This window comes from Larus michahellis, chromosome 15, assembly GCF_964199755.1.
Source record: "Larus michahellis chromosome 15, bLarMic1.1, whole genome shotgun sequence".
Lineage (NCBI taxonomy): Eukaryota > Metazoa > Chordata > Aves > Charadriiformes > Laridae > Larus > Larus michahellis.
Genome location: NC_133910.1, coordinates 13,743,451 through 13,756,732, shown reverse-complemented (window position 1 = coordinate 13,756,732; position 13,282 = coordinate 13,743,451). Strand labels below are relative to the sequence as shown.

The following is a 13,282-nucleotide window of genomic DNA, read 5'->3' as shown; positions in this document are numbered from 1 at the left end:
TTGAGTATTTCATTATAATATGTGAAAGAGCGACCACACTGAAAGCCCAGCTTGTGGTTCAGCTGTGGATGGCAATGTGAGAAAACTCACAAAGCTGCTTTTGAAATGTCTTTGTTTGTAGGCTGTTTGATTTTGGAGGTTTGTCTTAAAAGGTGTTTCTTTTCAGAAGTGCTCTTTCAGAAACAAGTTTTGTCTGAAATTTAGGTAGGTTCCAAGTATGGGACAGGAGGGGGAACTCTTCTGCAAATTGAAGTTACTGGGTCAAATTGATGCTTAAGTGGAAGCTGGTGTAACTCAACATAGAAGTTGTCATTGCACATCACCGAAGCTTCACTTACTCCAACAGCAGAATGGATCATGGTTAACACCTGCAGTACCACTGAGGATTAAATCCTTTGAGGTGTAGTTACTAGAGCTACCAGCTGAGTCTCTCAGCCTTAGTAGCTCATGGCATTCTCGGAAGAGTTTATAAAGTATTCACCATTTACGAATCTCCCCTCAGGCAGGATTAACGCAGTCCATTCCCATTCTACGAAGAGATCATCACCTCCAGCGGTGCATTGGCCTGAACCCGATGTCCTTCCCCACTGCAGACCTTACCCTTAAGGTAAGCAAACTGGCATGCGTGTTTGTCCTAGGTGTGGATGCCATGTCTCCGTGTAGTGGGGTATGGAGAGAGTAGTGAGGATGGAGAGATCTTTCCCAGAGTGTTCTGTTAAGTACTGCTAAATCTTTAATTAGCTTCTGTAAAAGTTGTGCATATATGCTGTTTAACATGGGTGGAAGGGCGTGTGTTTCAACAGTCTGGGGTGCTGAAGTCCTCGCCAATTGCAGAGCAAGTGCAGCAGAGCTTTCCTGCTATTTCAGTATCTGGGTAAGATGGCTGGTCAGGGATCCTAGGTGCCTGATGGTATAAAGAAGAAAAGAAAAACAAAAAAAGGGCAAAAAGCCCCCAGAACAAATGAAAGAACCCAAACATACAAACAGCAACAACAAAAAGAAACAAACTAAACCAAAACAAAAAACACCACCACCCCAAAAGCTCAGCAAATCCCAAAGGGGACTGAGTGTTTGTGAAGGATGCTTGCCCATTGGAAATTGGTGTGAAACCCCTTGACCTGAGACCTGCCGGCTTTCTGCTATGACTAGACTAGATTGAATTTCAACTAACAGGTCACAGATGAGCAACTGTAGGCTTCAGTATTGTCCTCCCTATTTGAACTGTCTGTAGTTATTGTCCTTCGTTTCCATAGATGGAGTCTGCTCGTAAAGCTTGGGAAAACTCTCCTAGTTTACCAGAACAGAACTCCCCAGGAGGTGCAGGCTCAGGCATCCAGCCTCCTTCCAGTGTTGGAGCTTCCAACGGTGTCAGCTACAGCTCTTTTGGTGGAGTTTCTATGCCTCCTATGCCTGTGGCGTCCGTAGCACCTTCTGCATCTATTCCAGGTACCTGCAAACTGCAGCAGCAGTATTTGCATTGTCTGGTTGGTATCTAGGATCCTCAGATTCTAGTAGACGAAGAGCATGGTGAGAAGGGCTTCCAAGTAAAGTAACTGTCTGGCTGGTATCTAACAGATTCTTAACAGCAATTGAGGCAAGATAGAAAGAAGGGACCGTCTGCCCGCTTTGGAGAATGTTACTTGAGTGTGACTGATATAAACTTAGCACAAGGACGACTTTCTCTGTGTAGTAGCAGCAAGTCTCTGTGATGTCTCAATAGATCCTGCTTACCCTTCACTGTGCGCTCAATAGAATAGAAGGGAAGTGAAGAAACCGATGGCTGAGAGACTTCAAAAGTCCCAATATCAACCATACCTCTGCTCATTTTGCTATTTAAATCACAGGTTCTGAGCACCTTCTGCTTTTTGTGCAGAATAAAAACTTGCTTACAGTTTGCAAAACTCTGGGAGATGGGAAGGTGTGGCTATCCTTCAGTTAGAGGGAAAGCTTAAGCTCAGTCATGTTAGATAGTGTGTATAATTAAGGAGAGCATTTGGAAAAAGCAAATATATTTGGATTCTCTGACTCCTGGATCCCGAAGAACCTCTTGTGCATGCGCTGTCCTTCTCACTCCTCAATTCAAGGATGGAGTAGAATACACTGGGCAGAAGCGATAGTGAGTTGGCCACTGTAGTGACTCTTAGTAGCTTCCACTTGGAAAACAGTTTGTTCCAAGTCAGCTGATCTCCCCCACACACACACAATTTTGCTTGTAAATCCCGTGGTTCAGATCAGATCTGCATAGAACCACAGGAGCAGCACAGCACTTTCTAATTGTTGCCACCCTTGGGGTGAATATGGTCTCTTGAGTGAAAGTCTCAAACATCATGTTTGTGCTTTCTGTCCCTCCTAGCTGCAAAGATGAGGTGATTGCAGAGCAGGTTTCTGGCGTTTAGGAACAGTTTGGAGTGCAGCACACCAGTTCCTGAACTGTTAGTGTATCTGTCTCTCTTTGTGGAGCTGGAAAATCTGGGTTTACATGTAGCCTCTTACAGAAAGGTGTGATTAATTCTTAATAAGCCCGCTGCTGTAAGTGGGCTGCTGGCTTTGGTATGTGCACTCATGAGCTTTACAGGCTCTTTTGAATGGGTACTATGTTTGTGTTGACTTGCTGAAATGGTCACTGTGAGAAGTAGGACATAGTCTTGACCTGCAGGTCTCTGCAGCATACTGTGTCTGTATCTCCCCTGTACCTTGAATTTACAGCCTGCTTTCTCTGGTGTTTAGGTAACCATATTCCACCCCTGTATCTGGATGGCCATGTGTTTGCAAGTCAGCCCCGCCTGGTCCCTCAGACAATACCTCAGCAGCAAAGCTACCAACAGGTAAGAGAAAGTACAACTAGCTAGTGGTTTCTCAAGGAGCCTTCAGGGTGGCATTAAGAAATGAGGAGTCATTCATTTCTCTGATGGCCCAAAGGAGCTTAGGTGTGGCTCCCTTTAGGTTCCTTGAATGCTCCTTCCCAGTGGGTGTCACAGGTTAGTGAAACTGAAGGGAGTTGAGGGGGATTTTCCCTTTTGGACTGGGCTTAACTGAAGCAGATGCTGAGGCGTCTGTATGAGGTAGTGACTTTCAGTAAATTCCACAGCCAGTCAATACTGATGAGCAATTTCACTAGCCTTAGTAAATAGGTTGTTAATAAGGTCGGGGAGAGCCCCTTCAAGGTAAGAGTGCAGGCAAGTGAGGGGTGGGATTGTCAGTGCAGTGCCTGTTCTGTGTGGAGCACGTTGGTCCCCTCATGTGTCCATCAAATGCCTCTTGCAGGCGTTGGTCTTCGTTCTTGGGTGTCTATGCAGTATCTTCCCCTGCCAGTGTCTGCTGTTCTGTCGAAAGATGCAGGGGCTTGGTAAAGATGCAGAACAGCTAATTGTCATGGCAGAGTGACTAATGGAGGAAACTGATGGATTTTTAACAGCCTGGGAGAGCTTCTGGCTCCTCTTGTACCTCTCAGTCATCTTATTTTCTTCTGCAGGCTGCTGCTGCTCAACAGATTCCCATTTCCCTCCACACATCCTTACAGGCCCAAGCTCAGCTTGGGCTGAGGGGTGGTCTGCCTGTTTCCCAGTCCCAGGAGATGTACAGCTCTATACAGCCCTTCAGGTAACTGCTTCCATTGCCTTCTGGTCTGAACTCTTCTGTTCCTGATGGCCATGTACATTGATCAGATACTCCACACCCATCTCTTCCCCCTTTGTTGACATCCTGCTTCCCCTAGTAACGTTGCCGAGGTGGAGAGCAAAGATATCGGGGCACATAAGTACCCCGGGGCATGAGTACCTGCATAGCAAAATTAAATAACTTTTTTTATTAGATACAAACCAGAAGACCAGAACAGAATAAGTACCTGCACTTTGGAAAAAAAATTGACAAATTCAAATTAGGAAATCAAACACAAGTCTAACAGCAACAGTACTTGGTTACAGGAACTGCTTACTAGAATTGAAGGAATGAGACATCCACTTCAGAGTTGTGCTGACTGTGGGAATCATACTCTGTACCCCCTTTCCTGCATGAGATGAGAGTGAATGATCAGAATAGTCCTTCAAGGCCACAAAAACCTAGACACTGAGGTTTAAAAAAAAAAACCCTTATTTTGCTAGAGCTGTTTGAATATGTAACTTCTTATTCTTTTTTGCTTTGCAAAACTGCTGCAGACTTCTGGTAACCTGAATCCTCCCTTACTACGAACCCAGAGCTTATTGTGCAGGATATTGATATATACATTTTGGATATGACACAATGTCATTCTGTTGAATATTTTTACAACACAAGGGGCTGGTTGTAAGAGCTTAAGAGTGGAAGTAAAAACCGCTGTAACTAAAATGGAAAGTGGCATCACAGTTTACCTCTCAGCTGTCAATTTAGTAGAGTCTGAGAACTGCTTGCTGATATGGTTTGGCAGAGTGTGTGTGTCTATAGTCTCCAGAGGTTTTCTGCATAATGACTTGAGTGTATCTTTCTTCTCCAGGTCTCAGGTGTATATGCACCCCAGTCTGTCTCAACCCAGCACCATGGTCCTGACGGGAGGCACTGCTCTGAAGCCTCCGTATTCCGCCTTCCCAGGCATGCAGCCCTTGGAGGTGGTGAAAACCCAGTCTGGGTCCCCCTATCAGCCCATGAATGGAAGCCAGACGCTGGTTTATGAAGGCCAGATAAACCAGGCGGCTGGTATGGGAGCTTCCCAGATGATGGACTCTCAGCTTACACAGGTTAGGAGCAGGGCTTGCAAGCCACCCCCTTGTCCAGGCTGTTTCACAGCCACTTGTTTCTGAGACTGGGTTGAAACTAGTATTTGTGCCGAGTCATGTGTTTGTGTAAACTAAGCTCCTTGTAAAGAGGCAAAAGAATTCCCCAAGAGGCTCTGTTCTCTTGGGGAGCAATGTTTCAAACGTGCAGCACCTTATTTAATGAGATTCTTGCTAATTACTTGTCTGTCCCTGCTGAGATGTCATGTTGTAACTTGGAAGTCCTTGCCCTCGATGTACATGTTTTGTGCAGATCAAACCTTGCAGTGCTTCATGCATAAGAGGCTGTGATGCAATAGTTGTCCTAAAAGTACCTCTTCTGAGAGCCGAATCACAATTGTCTCCAGGTTTAACTTGGCTTCCAGGGTAACTAGGACCTCTTACTAAAAAGCTCATAAGTCTTCTCAATTCATTTGTTATTCAGGCCTTACTTACAACTTGTGCTGATCCGTTTGGCGTCATTGTAGCAAGAATTTCATTGTGTGAAAAAGTTTTTGTAAAGCATGGTTCAGATAAAGACACTGAATCCTACTGTGAGCATAGCTGTTATGTGTGGACCTGTGTTCTGAGTCTCTGGAGAAGTTTGATACTTTCATTAAACTCATCTTACATTTATTTTGTGCAACATGTTAAGGTTTATTTTTTGTTTAAAGTGGGATTTTTACATTGTGACTGACTTAAAAATAAAGAGTTAATCCTGAAAGTAACTTAGCTGAGGAAAATACAGAGGCAAACTAAATATCTGAAGAAATGTTTTATCTGTCATAAACTAGTAACTTGGTCTCTTGTGTCACCCTTAGATTTATCTTTTTTATTTATTACAAAGTGTTATCATAGAACTTCCCAAACTGTGAGAACTGTCAGATGAATCGGAGGGAACAGGAGGCTCATGAGTCCCGAGCTGCACTTTTTTTAAAGTACTCTTAATTATTACCATCATCAGTTTGAAGCTCACTGCAGGACATACGGCTGAGGTCTCTATCGCTTTCTCTGGAGGTTCCAGTCCCCAAAATGCTTTGGCATGAATGTGTAGCAGACTTTCTGGTTTGGGTATCAAAGCTGCGAACAAAACGCCTGACACTGAGCTATCTGACGTTGCCATCATATAAAGAGAAAACGCGCTCATGCAGTGACCATGAGGAGGACTGAAACTGGGTGAAGGTTCTAGGCAAGGAGAACGGCCCTGTGTCTTGAGTGCAGTTAAGTTAATTTGCCATGTGAGAAGCCCAGCTGATAGGGTATTGACAGCATTACCAGAAGATGCGTTTCAGTGTGAAAGTCCCTCTGTTACACTGATTTGCATTTATTCTGTGCCAGACTGCACTGTTTGTGAGCTTCCTTTAGCAATGCTGTGCTTTCAGGGTGTTGGGAGATGACGTGTCAAACACAAGACTCTTATTGCCATTAAGTAACTGCGTGTCCTTATCACACAGCTAACAATGCCTGTGCCTGGCTCCCAGCTTCCTCTGCCCCGCTACGGCTCTGGCCAGCAGCCCCTAATTCTACCACAGTCCATCCAGCTCCCTCAGGGGCAAAACCTTCCTGTAGGAGCTCCCCGAAGAATCCTCCCTCCTGGATCCCAGCCTTCTGTTCTTGCTACCAGCAGGGAGGTAAGGATCAACTCCTGTGTGCTCGTCTTGGCATTCGTTAACCCTCCTGCATTGAAGTTCTGCCCCTTGATCTTGCTTGCTAAAGGGGAGACTGGCTCGTTTGGGATCCTTAAATATCAAAGCTAAGGACTGGTGTTAAATTGAAGGAGCCCTCTTCCCCTCATCTCCAAAGCGGAGGCCAGCAGTTTTTCAGGTTTTGCTGCTGGTCATCATTCTGTTTCCAGGGAGCCACATCCTGCCTTCATCCAGTTTGGAGTCTCCAGTTTTATTACATGTTTACACAGGTTTCCCCAGAGTGCTTGAGGGGTGGTGAGCTCCAGACACAGTTGGAATACTGCCCAGATATTTCACACTGTTGTGAAGCTTGTCCATTTGAGTAGGTATATTAATGTCATGTCTGGTTTGATGGATTTGTATCATAAGTTTGTCTATAATAGAGGAGAGAGAGCACAGCAGTTAATTTCCAGGTTCTGTATTTGCTTGTGCTGCTGGCTTGTTGATTTAATACAAGCAGATTATCTCACTTAGAAGCCTCACTTTCTTCACCTGAAAAATGTTTCTTCTTTTAACGGGTGCCCATTAATGGGTAGAAGGGCAAAGATTTGGTTTAAGTGTTTATATGAAGTAGTGAGTGATTTGTGAATGCAACAACGATACTCTCTCTCTCTCATTTTTCTCTGTAGTCCTCCCAAATGGAAATGAAAGGGTTTCATTTCTCCGACGGTAAACAGAATATGTCCTCCGGAGGGTCTGTACCAGCACCACATACGTACAGGTAAAATGTTTACAGAACTTGGCCTCTGTAGTCAGAATGGGGAAGAAGTAGTGTTCCCCATCTGCAGTGACATGGTGCACGCATCATCCCTGTACAAGATTCACTTGGGTTTTCATGTGTAGAATGTGCTTACTGTAGTCCAAATACTTGTATCAAAATCCATGATCATGGCTTTCATTTTTGGGTGTGGGCTAGTGTGTATCTGACTTGGGCCTTTGTGCTTGTGGGAAGTGCATGAAGTTATTTGTTTACTGAGTCTGAAAGAGAAATTGAAATTGGTCTGTGCTTTTGAGTGTTCCTTGTTAAGGTGGAAAATTTGAGGGACATTGAATAAAGGTTTTAGTTTCCAGCATGGTCCTCTCAAGATGAGAGGTGCTAATGTCAAGAGATACCAAACCTTCAGGTCATTGAGCTTTTTGGGACGTGGAATTACTTTATTTTTTCTCCTAACCAATCTATATGTTGTCTTTTGGTCTGGGGAGCCCGCTGGTCTGCACAGCACAGACTCATGCCCTGTCTACTGCTGCTTTCTGCTCTCTTTTTTTTCTTTCACACATGAATAAGATTCTCATTCCATTGTAGAATTTACTCCATGAATATTGTCGACTCTTCGATTTCCAGGCCTAGCTCTGCCAGCCCAAGCGGGAAGCCGGCTGGACCAGCAGTTAGTATGGGCTCTGTGCAAGGACACTATGTACAGCAGGTACTGTAGATCAGTGCTTTGTTTGACCCAACATATCTGCTCTTCTATACTGTCAGGCATGTGCCTTGGACTTAAGAGGGGTGGCAGAAAGGCATGTGTACTGAAGCTGTATGTGGGAGCTGTTATTTTCCCTGCAGTGGGGGTGGGTGGGTGTTATACTGAGAGATTAGAGGACTACCTGTTGTTTGTTGTTTTTATGGGTTATTTGCATTGCCAGACCTGTGAGACGCTTTATGAGGTGTTTTAGGACAGCAAAGTGTGACAGAATAGAAGAAATACCTGATTTTTGGAGCAAGTTTGAGGTCTTGCATGAATGATGGTCACAGTTTGTTTTTTATATCTGCCTTGAGGTCTCTGTGCTAGCTAATGCTTTGTTTCTGTATGTCAAAAGGCAAAGCAGCGGGTGGATGAAAATAAAGCCAACCTGGGAGCAGTAAAGCTGCAAGAAACAGCTTCCACAAACCAGATGAAGCCAGTGCGCACAGGAGCGATCAAACCTCAGGCAGTCAAAGTGGAGGAAAGCAAGGCCTAGGAGCACGTCTGATGCCCAGCTGGTCCTGCTGCCTGAGGGGCACTGCAGCTTAGACTGGAGCCCGCTGGATCTCCTGAAAATCTCACCAGATTACTCCCTGCCCCACGTTGACTGACTACAGTGACATCATCCAAGCCCCTCTCCCAGCAAAGCAGCTTGAAACAGTGGATATGACATTGACCTGCTTGCTTTAAAACAAACCAACCATGTGACTTCTAAGTGGCTCGAGCCATTTTATTTTTCCCACCCCCACCCCCCACCCCTCCAGCCCCATCCACAGGTAGCTGTGATCGTTCACTTGGCAAAGCCCATCCTTCTCCTTCCCTACTTCTGTCTCAGCAGAGTGGCAACTAGGGGAGAGGGGTTAGTTTGAGGTTTTTCATTTTAAAGGCAGCTGAGGTTTTTACGAAAAAGCTGTATCTTTGTTTATAGCAGAACTTTTATATGTTCTCTTATTTCCCGCCCCCTTCTTTCTGCTTCCAGAAAAGAATTCCCTTCAGCTAAAGTTATGTTCTGACAAAACTCTGCTTAGTTTTATATATGGTTCTGCGCTACGTTGAGAATCTTGACCCTTCTAAATTGAGTGAGTTTGGGTATATTTTTTCCCCAGATGGTTTAGCCTTTCGGATTATTTGATTTTAAAAAACAGGACGGTTATGGCATTCATTAATTTTTCAGTGTTTTTGTTTTAAGCTAGGAGCAGCGCTTGCATTAGAAGTAAATGTGTACTAAAGGTATATAGTAGATCAGTGGATTAATCTTGTAACTTGCACCACTTTAACTGTAGCTTTGGGGTGCCCTGTGCACAACCAAAAGTGGCATTTTTGTTTTAAGGAAAAAAACCCACCAAATTTCTGTTGCAAGCCCATCTGGATCTAGGTTTTGGTTTTGTTTGTGGGTTTGGGATTTTTTAGTGACTGCCAAACACACAACAAAATGTGAATCATAGATTTACGAACTGTAGAATCTGTTAAGAAAAAATCTCCTTACCACACATGGGTCAGAAGAGTTGGCTAGAGCCAATGGGTCTGTATGGACTACTTTTTGTAGTTGTGATGCTCTTATGCTCCCTACCTTGGCCGCTCTAATTCTCTGTGTCTCCTGAGACTTGTTCTATATTGTGTTTGTCCCTTGGGGCTGCTCTCCTAAGCTTTGCTCTTCTCCTTTTTCCCTAGATCTTGCTTTCTGTTCCTCTAAGTCATGGCCTTTTGTAAAATTTGCGTAGAAACGCATTGGTAAGGGAGCCCCTCTGCGAAGCAGCTGTTTTAGCACACTTGGAACCTCCTTTTTTGTGTTGGAAGCGCATGGTTACAGAGGCAATTTGGAATCATCCTTTTACGCTCCTTCCCCAGATGAGCAGCAAAGGATTCTTTACTTTTGACGCAGTTGCATATAGTGTGTATACAGTGTCATCACCTTACGCTTTCTTACCAATACTCAATGATCTATGAAAGGAAGGTCCCAGTGGGAGGGGGTTGGGGTTTTATTTCTTCAGTTGTTTGGTTTTGGTTTATGTGCGTGTGTGTGCGCGCGTGTGTGTGTAGATTTTAGGATGGACTTACAAGTTCCTGAAAGTGCTTGGAGTCCTTCAGCTGACAGTAGTCTTAAGTATACTCAGCTACTTTCAGCTAACTTGGTTTGTGTTGTTTAGCTGTTTCAAAATGTAAAATAGGCTGGTCACTCTGAAGTGAGGGAAAGAAAACTTCATTTCTGTGAGACATGATAGCTTGCTACTGGCTGTGCCGTCTGCGTCTGCTAGGTGGCAGCAAGTCATTTGGTGGTGGTTCCAAAGAAGATATTTTGAACAAAGAATGTATTTGGGAAGGGATCTGAAAGGTGTTCTTGTTTCTTCGTTTGCTTCCCCCCCCCCCTTTCTAGGAAAGATCCTTCATAAATTTCTAGGGATGCTTTTGAGGTTTTAAGCTAAGTATAAATAAGAATTTTATACAGTAGCTTTAAAGAGCTTAGAAACCTAAACTAACTTAGACATAGTAATGTCCCCTCTCCACAGGTGTCCCCATTGACCATGGCAGAGAACCCGAAGGGAAAGGGATAGGATGGTACTTTAAGAAAAATAAAAGCTCTTTTTTTCTTCATGTTTTAGGGATTTTTAACTTCAGAGCAGAGTGTGCCAGCATCTCTCTAGCGTCCTCCTTAAAGTACAGGGTTTGAGATTTAGCAACAAATATTTCCCCGGCCTTCAGACATCTCCCAGACCTGCATCCTCATCTGCTAGTCCTGCTCCCAACATTTTCCAAAGATTGCTCCACCAGTAAGTCATCCCATCTCCCTTTCTGTTTTCTTCCTTGGAATACCATGAACAACAGAATTGTCTGGTTTTTCTTTATTATCCTTCTGCCCAGCTGGCCCTAGTTAATATCAGCCCAGAATCTAACTGTAATGGCTAAAGAGACTTATCCGAGGCCCCCTCTTCTCATCTCTTTCCTACCCTAGACACACTACTTAAGCTTTACAAAGACACTAACCTCTTTCCTCCCACCTATATGACTTTAAAATGGTCACATGTGTTGGAGAAACTGGGTTATTGCTAGATAAGAGTTATTGCAGTCCCTCTGGTGTAAATGCCATCAGAACTACTTCCTGTTGAAAAAGGTCACCCTTCTTTCTCTTTTAACCCCTCTGTTCCTTCCCCCAACAGAATAAAACACTAGAATTTATTTATACGTATTTGATGTTGTAGGTCTAGGTGAAAAAGTAATTGTTTCACTGCTCTATTTATATATTATGTCTGAATTATTCTGTGCAGGAAAGGCCAAGAAATGCATGTGAGCTTCATTCCATTCCTCACCTTTGCGTGACTGTCAGCTGCAGTTGGCAAGACTCTCTTTCACTTAATGGAGTTTTGTGTGATGGAAAGCAGTTTTAGAGCCCAGGTTTCTTAGGTGCAATATCCTTCTTCTCTAGCTTATATTTTTGTTTGTTTGTTTAAAGCTAGTAGAAGGCTAGTGCAGTTTGTGGTGCTCTTGACTCAAAGTAGTCTCTGATCTTCAAGGTGCAGAAATGCCAGGGGTGCTGATACTAGTTCAGCTTGGGGAAGAGGAGAATGGAGATGTATAGAATGTGGATACGGTTTATACGGGGATAATTCTGCTTGACGTCTCCACTGCTGAACGGTTGGGCCCTAATGATCTATTCCTTTGCGAGTTGCTTTTGCTTTGACTGGAAATCAGCTACCAAATTGCAGGCTCCTTCTGCTAGGAAAGGTGCAGTGGGAGGGAGAGGTGGAATCCATATTTTCAGCAACAATGGGTGAAGCAGAAATATTCAGAGGCTGACTTTGCTGCTTTTTGTTCAGCTGCAGGTCTGAAGCATGTGTATAATCAGTTCTCTTAGCACGCAGTGATTCGTGGCCTAAGCAGCTGCAGTCAGTGCTGCTTTCCTCTCCACCCTGCTTTTAGCTTTTAATTAAAAAAAAGAAAAGGTTAGGGAAATAAAAAAGGAAGGAAAAAAAGAAAGAGTGCTCCAGTATATTTTTAAATGACAAGTGGAGGCAGCACAGTCACCAGTGAAACAGGTATTAATGTTGATCTTCCATAATCCGCTCCTGGCGCTGCCGTGTGGCAGCCGTGCAGCGGTCGGTAACTCTGAATGTGTTTGCAGCCCATTGGACTGCATACGTGTTTGTGTTCATGCAGAGGCACTCCATTTAACGGTTTCCTTGCAAGAATGCTGCAAAGCTACAAGCTGCTCTGTGGTTCCTGTGTATTTATAGATATATATTAAAAAAAAAAAAAAAAAAGCCTAGCATTTTTGCTACGTCTCACCTTTTGGCAGGCTGCTATATTCACTTTCAGGCGAGCACCACTGCATGCCAAGATCTTGTTCTGTTGCGTTTTGTTAACCTTCCCTTTTGCTTCTGACTGGTTAAGCACAGGTTAATTCCTTGTAGCGCAGGTTATTTTTGACATACAGTAGCCCAGTTTCCTTGTAAGGAAGACGCATTTGTGAATAAGAATTAATTTATAACAGGCATCAGGATACTTAGTTGTGGCCCATCGACAGAAAAGGTGCGTTTTGCAGAAGCAGTGGAACTGCTGACTGTGAAGAGACAGCAGCAGTCCAACTGCTTTTCTTTTTGTTGTTGTTGTTTGTTTTAATCCAAAGACCACCAGATTTTTCTGGTGGCCACAGACACCCCCTTGGGTTTAGTGGCCCGTCCCGGCTCCTCAAGATGTCTGCAGCCACAACTTGGACGTTCCCCTGGGAATCACAGCAGCGGCAGTGAGGCGCTCGCCCTTTAGCATGTCTCCAGGCGTTGTCCTTAGCTGGAATCCTTCCTCTGGTTCTGTATAAATTGCATTTGTTGTTTCTCAAGGGGATACTGTACTCCTTAAAGCTTTTAACCTCATGACATGTATAGTAAATTTTTTTTGGCCTTTCCTCTCTTTGTCTTTTCATGTAGACCAGATATTTGAAAGGGCAGACGATGGATAATTGTGTAACGTGCAACCTGTTTATATTTTTTGGAAACTTTTACTTGGACCGGAACTCGAATCACGGAATCACCAGGCCAGTTGCGGCACACTCTTTATTGCCCTTTTTCCTCGTTTCAGTACCTATTGTTTCTCCTTTCAAATATGTGATTGTATTAGCTCTTTCCATATGAAAGAATTCTCCTTATTTAAATAAAAAAAATAAAAAAAATTAAGGCAGATTATGCTTTTCTCAAATTCACTTGTACCTTGTCTGGTTCTTTCAGTGAAAGACTTGATTTTTAAGATTTTTTTTTTTTTAATTATTTTTTAAAAAAATTCTTTCTTGACCGGAGGTGGCCACGGCAGCAATGCTCGTGGCCGTGCTCTGGCGGGGGCACAGCGGGACGCTGGGGCTGTGGCCCGGCCCCGGGGCTCTGGGGGCCGCGGCGGGTCCCTCACGGCCGCCATGGCGGGGCACGGC

The 13,282-nt window shown here is 44.1% G+C and overlaps 1 protein-coding gene and 1 non-coding gene across 11 annotated transcripts in view; both read left to right on the top strand.

Moving 5' to 3' along the window:
* PRRC2B (proline rich coiled-coil 2B) overlaps window positions 1-12,101 on the top strand; it is a 51,583-nt gene extending 39,482 nt beyond the window's left edge. For 6 of the 10 annotated variants that reach the window (XM_074608664.1, XM_074608672.1, XM_074608668.1 and 3 more), the window contains 9 exons: window positions 503-607; window positions 1,254-1,446; window positions 2,728-2,825; window positions 3,473-3,600; window positions 4,469-4,709; window positions 6,179-6,355; window positions 7,039-7,130; window positions 7,713-7,833; window positions 8,225-12,101. In XM_074608664.1, the coding sequence (XP_074464765.1) occupies window positions 503-607; window positions 1,254-1,446; window positions 2,728-2,825; window positions 3,473-3,600; window positions 4,469-4,709; window positions 6,179-6,355; window positions 7,039-7,130; window positions 7,713-7,833; window positions 8,225-8,365 (1,296 nt within the window). In that variant the 3' untranslated portion in view covers window positions 8,366-12,101. Of the gene's footprint in view, window positions 1-502; window positions 608-1,253; window positions 1,447-2,727; window positions 2,826-3,472; window positions 3,601-4,468; window positions 4,710-6,178; window positions 6,356-6,639; window positions 6,732-7,038; window positions 7,131-7,712; window positions 7,834-8,224 lie in introns of those variants that run through there. The other 4 variants (XM_074608670.1, XM_074608669.1, XR_012590029.1 and 1 more) reach the window with 3 other exon arrangements.
* LOC141751867 (small nucleolar RNA SNORD62) lies at window positions 1,701-1,788 on the top strand. Its single transcript, XR_012590127.1, has one exon. It is a non-coding gene; the product is annotated as a small nucleolar RNA SNORD62 (small nucleolar RNA).
* Window positions 12,102-13,282: the final 1,181 nt, after the last annotated feature.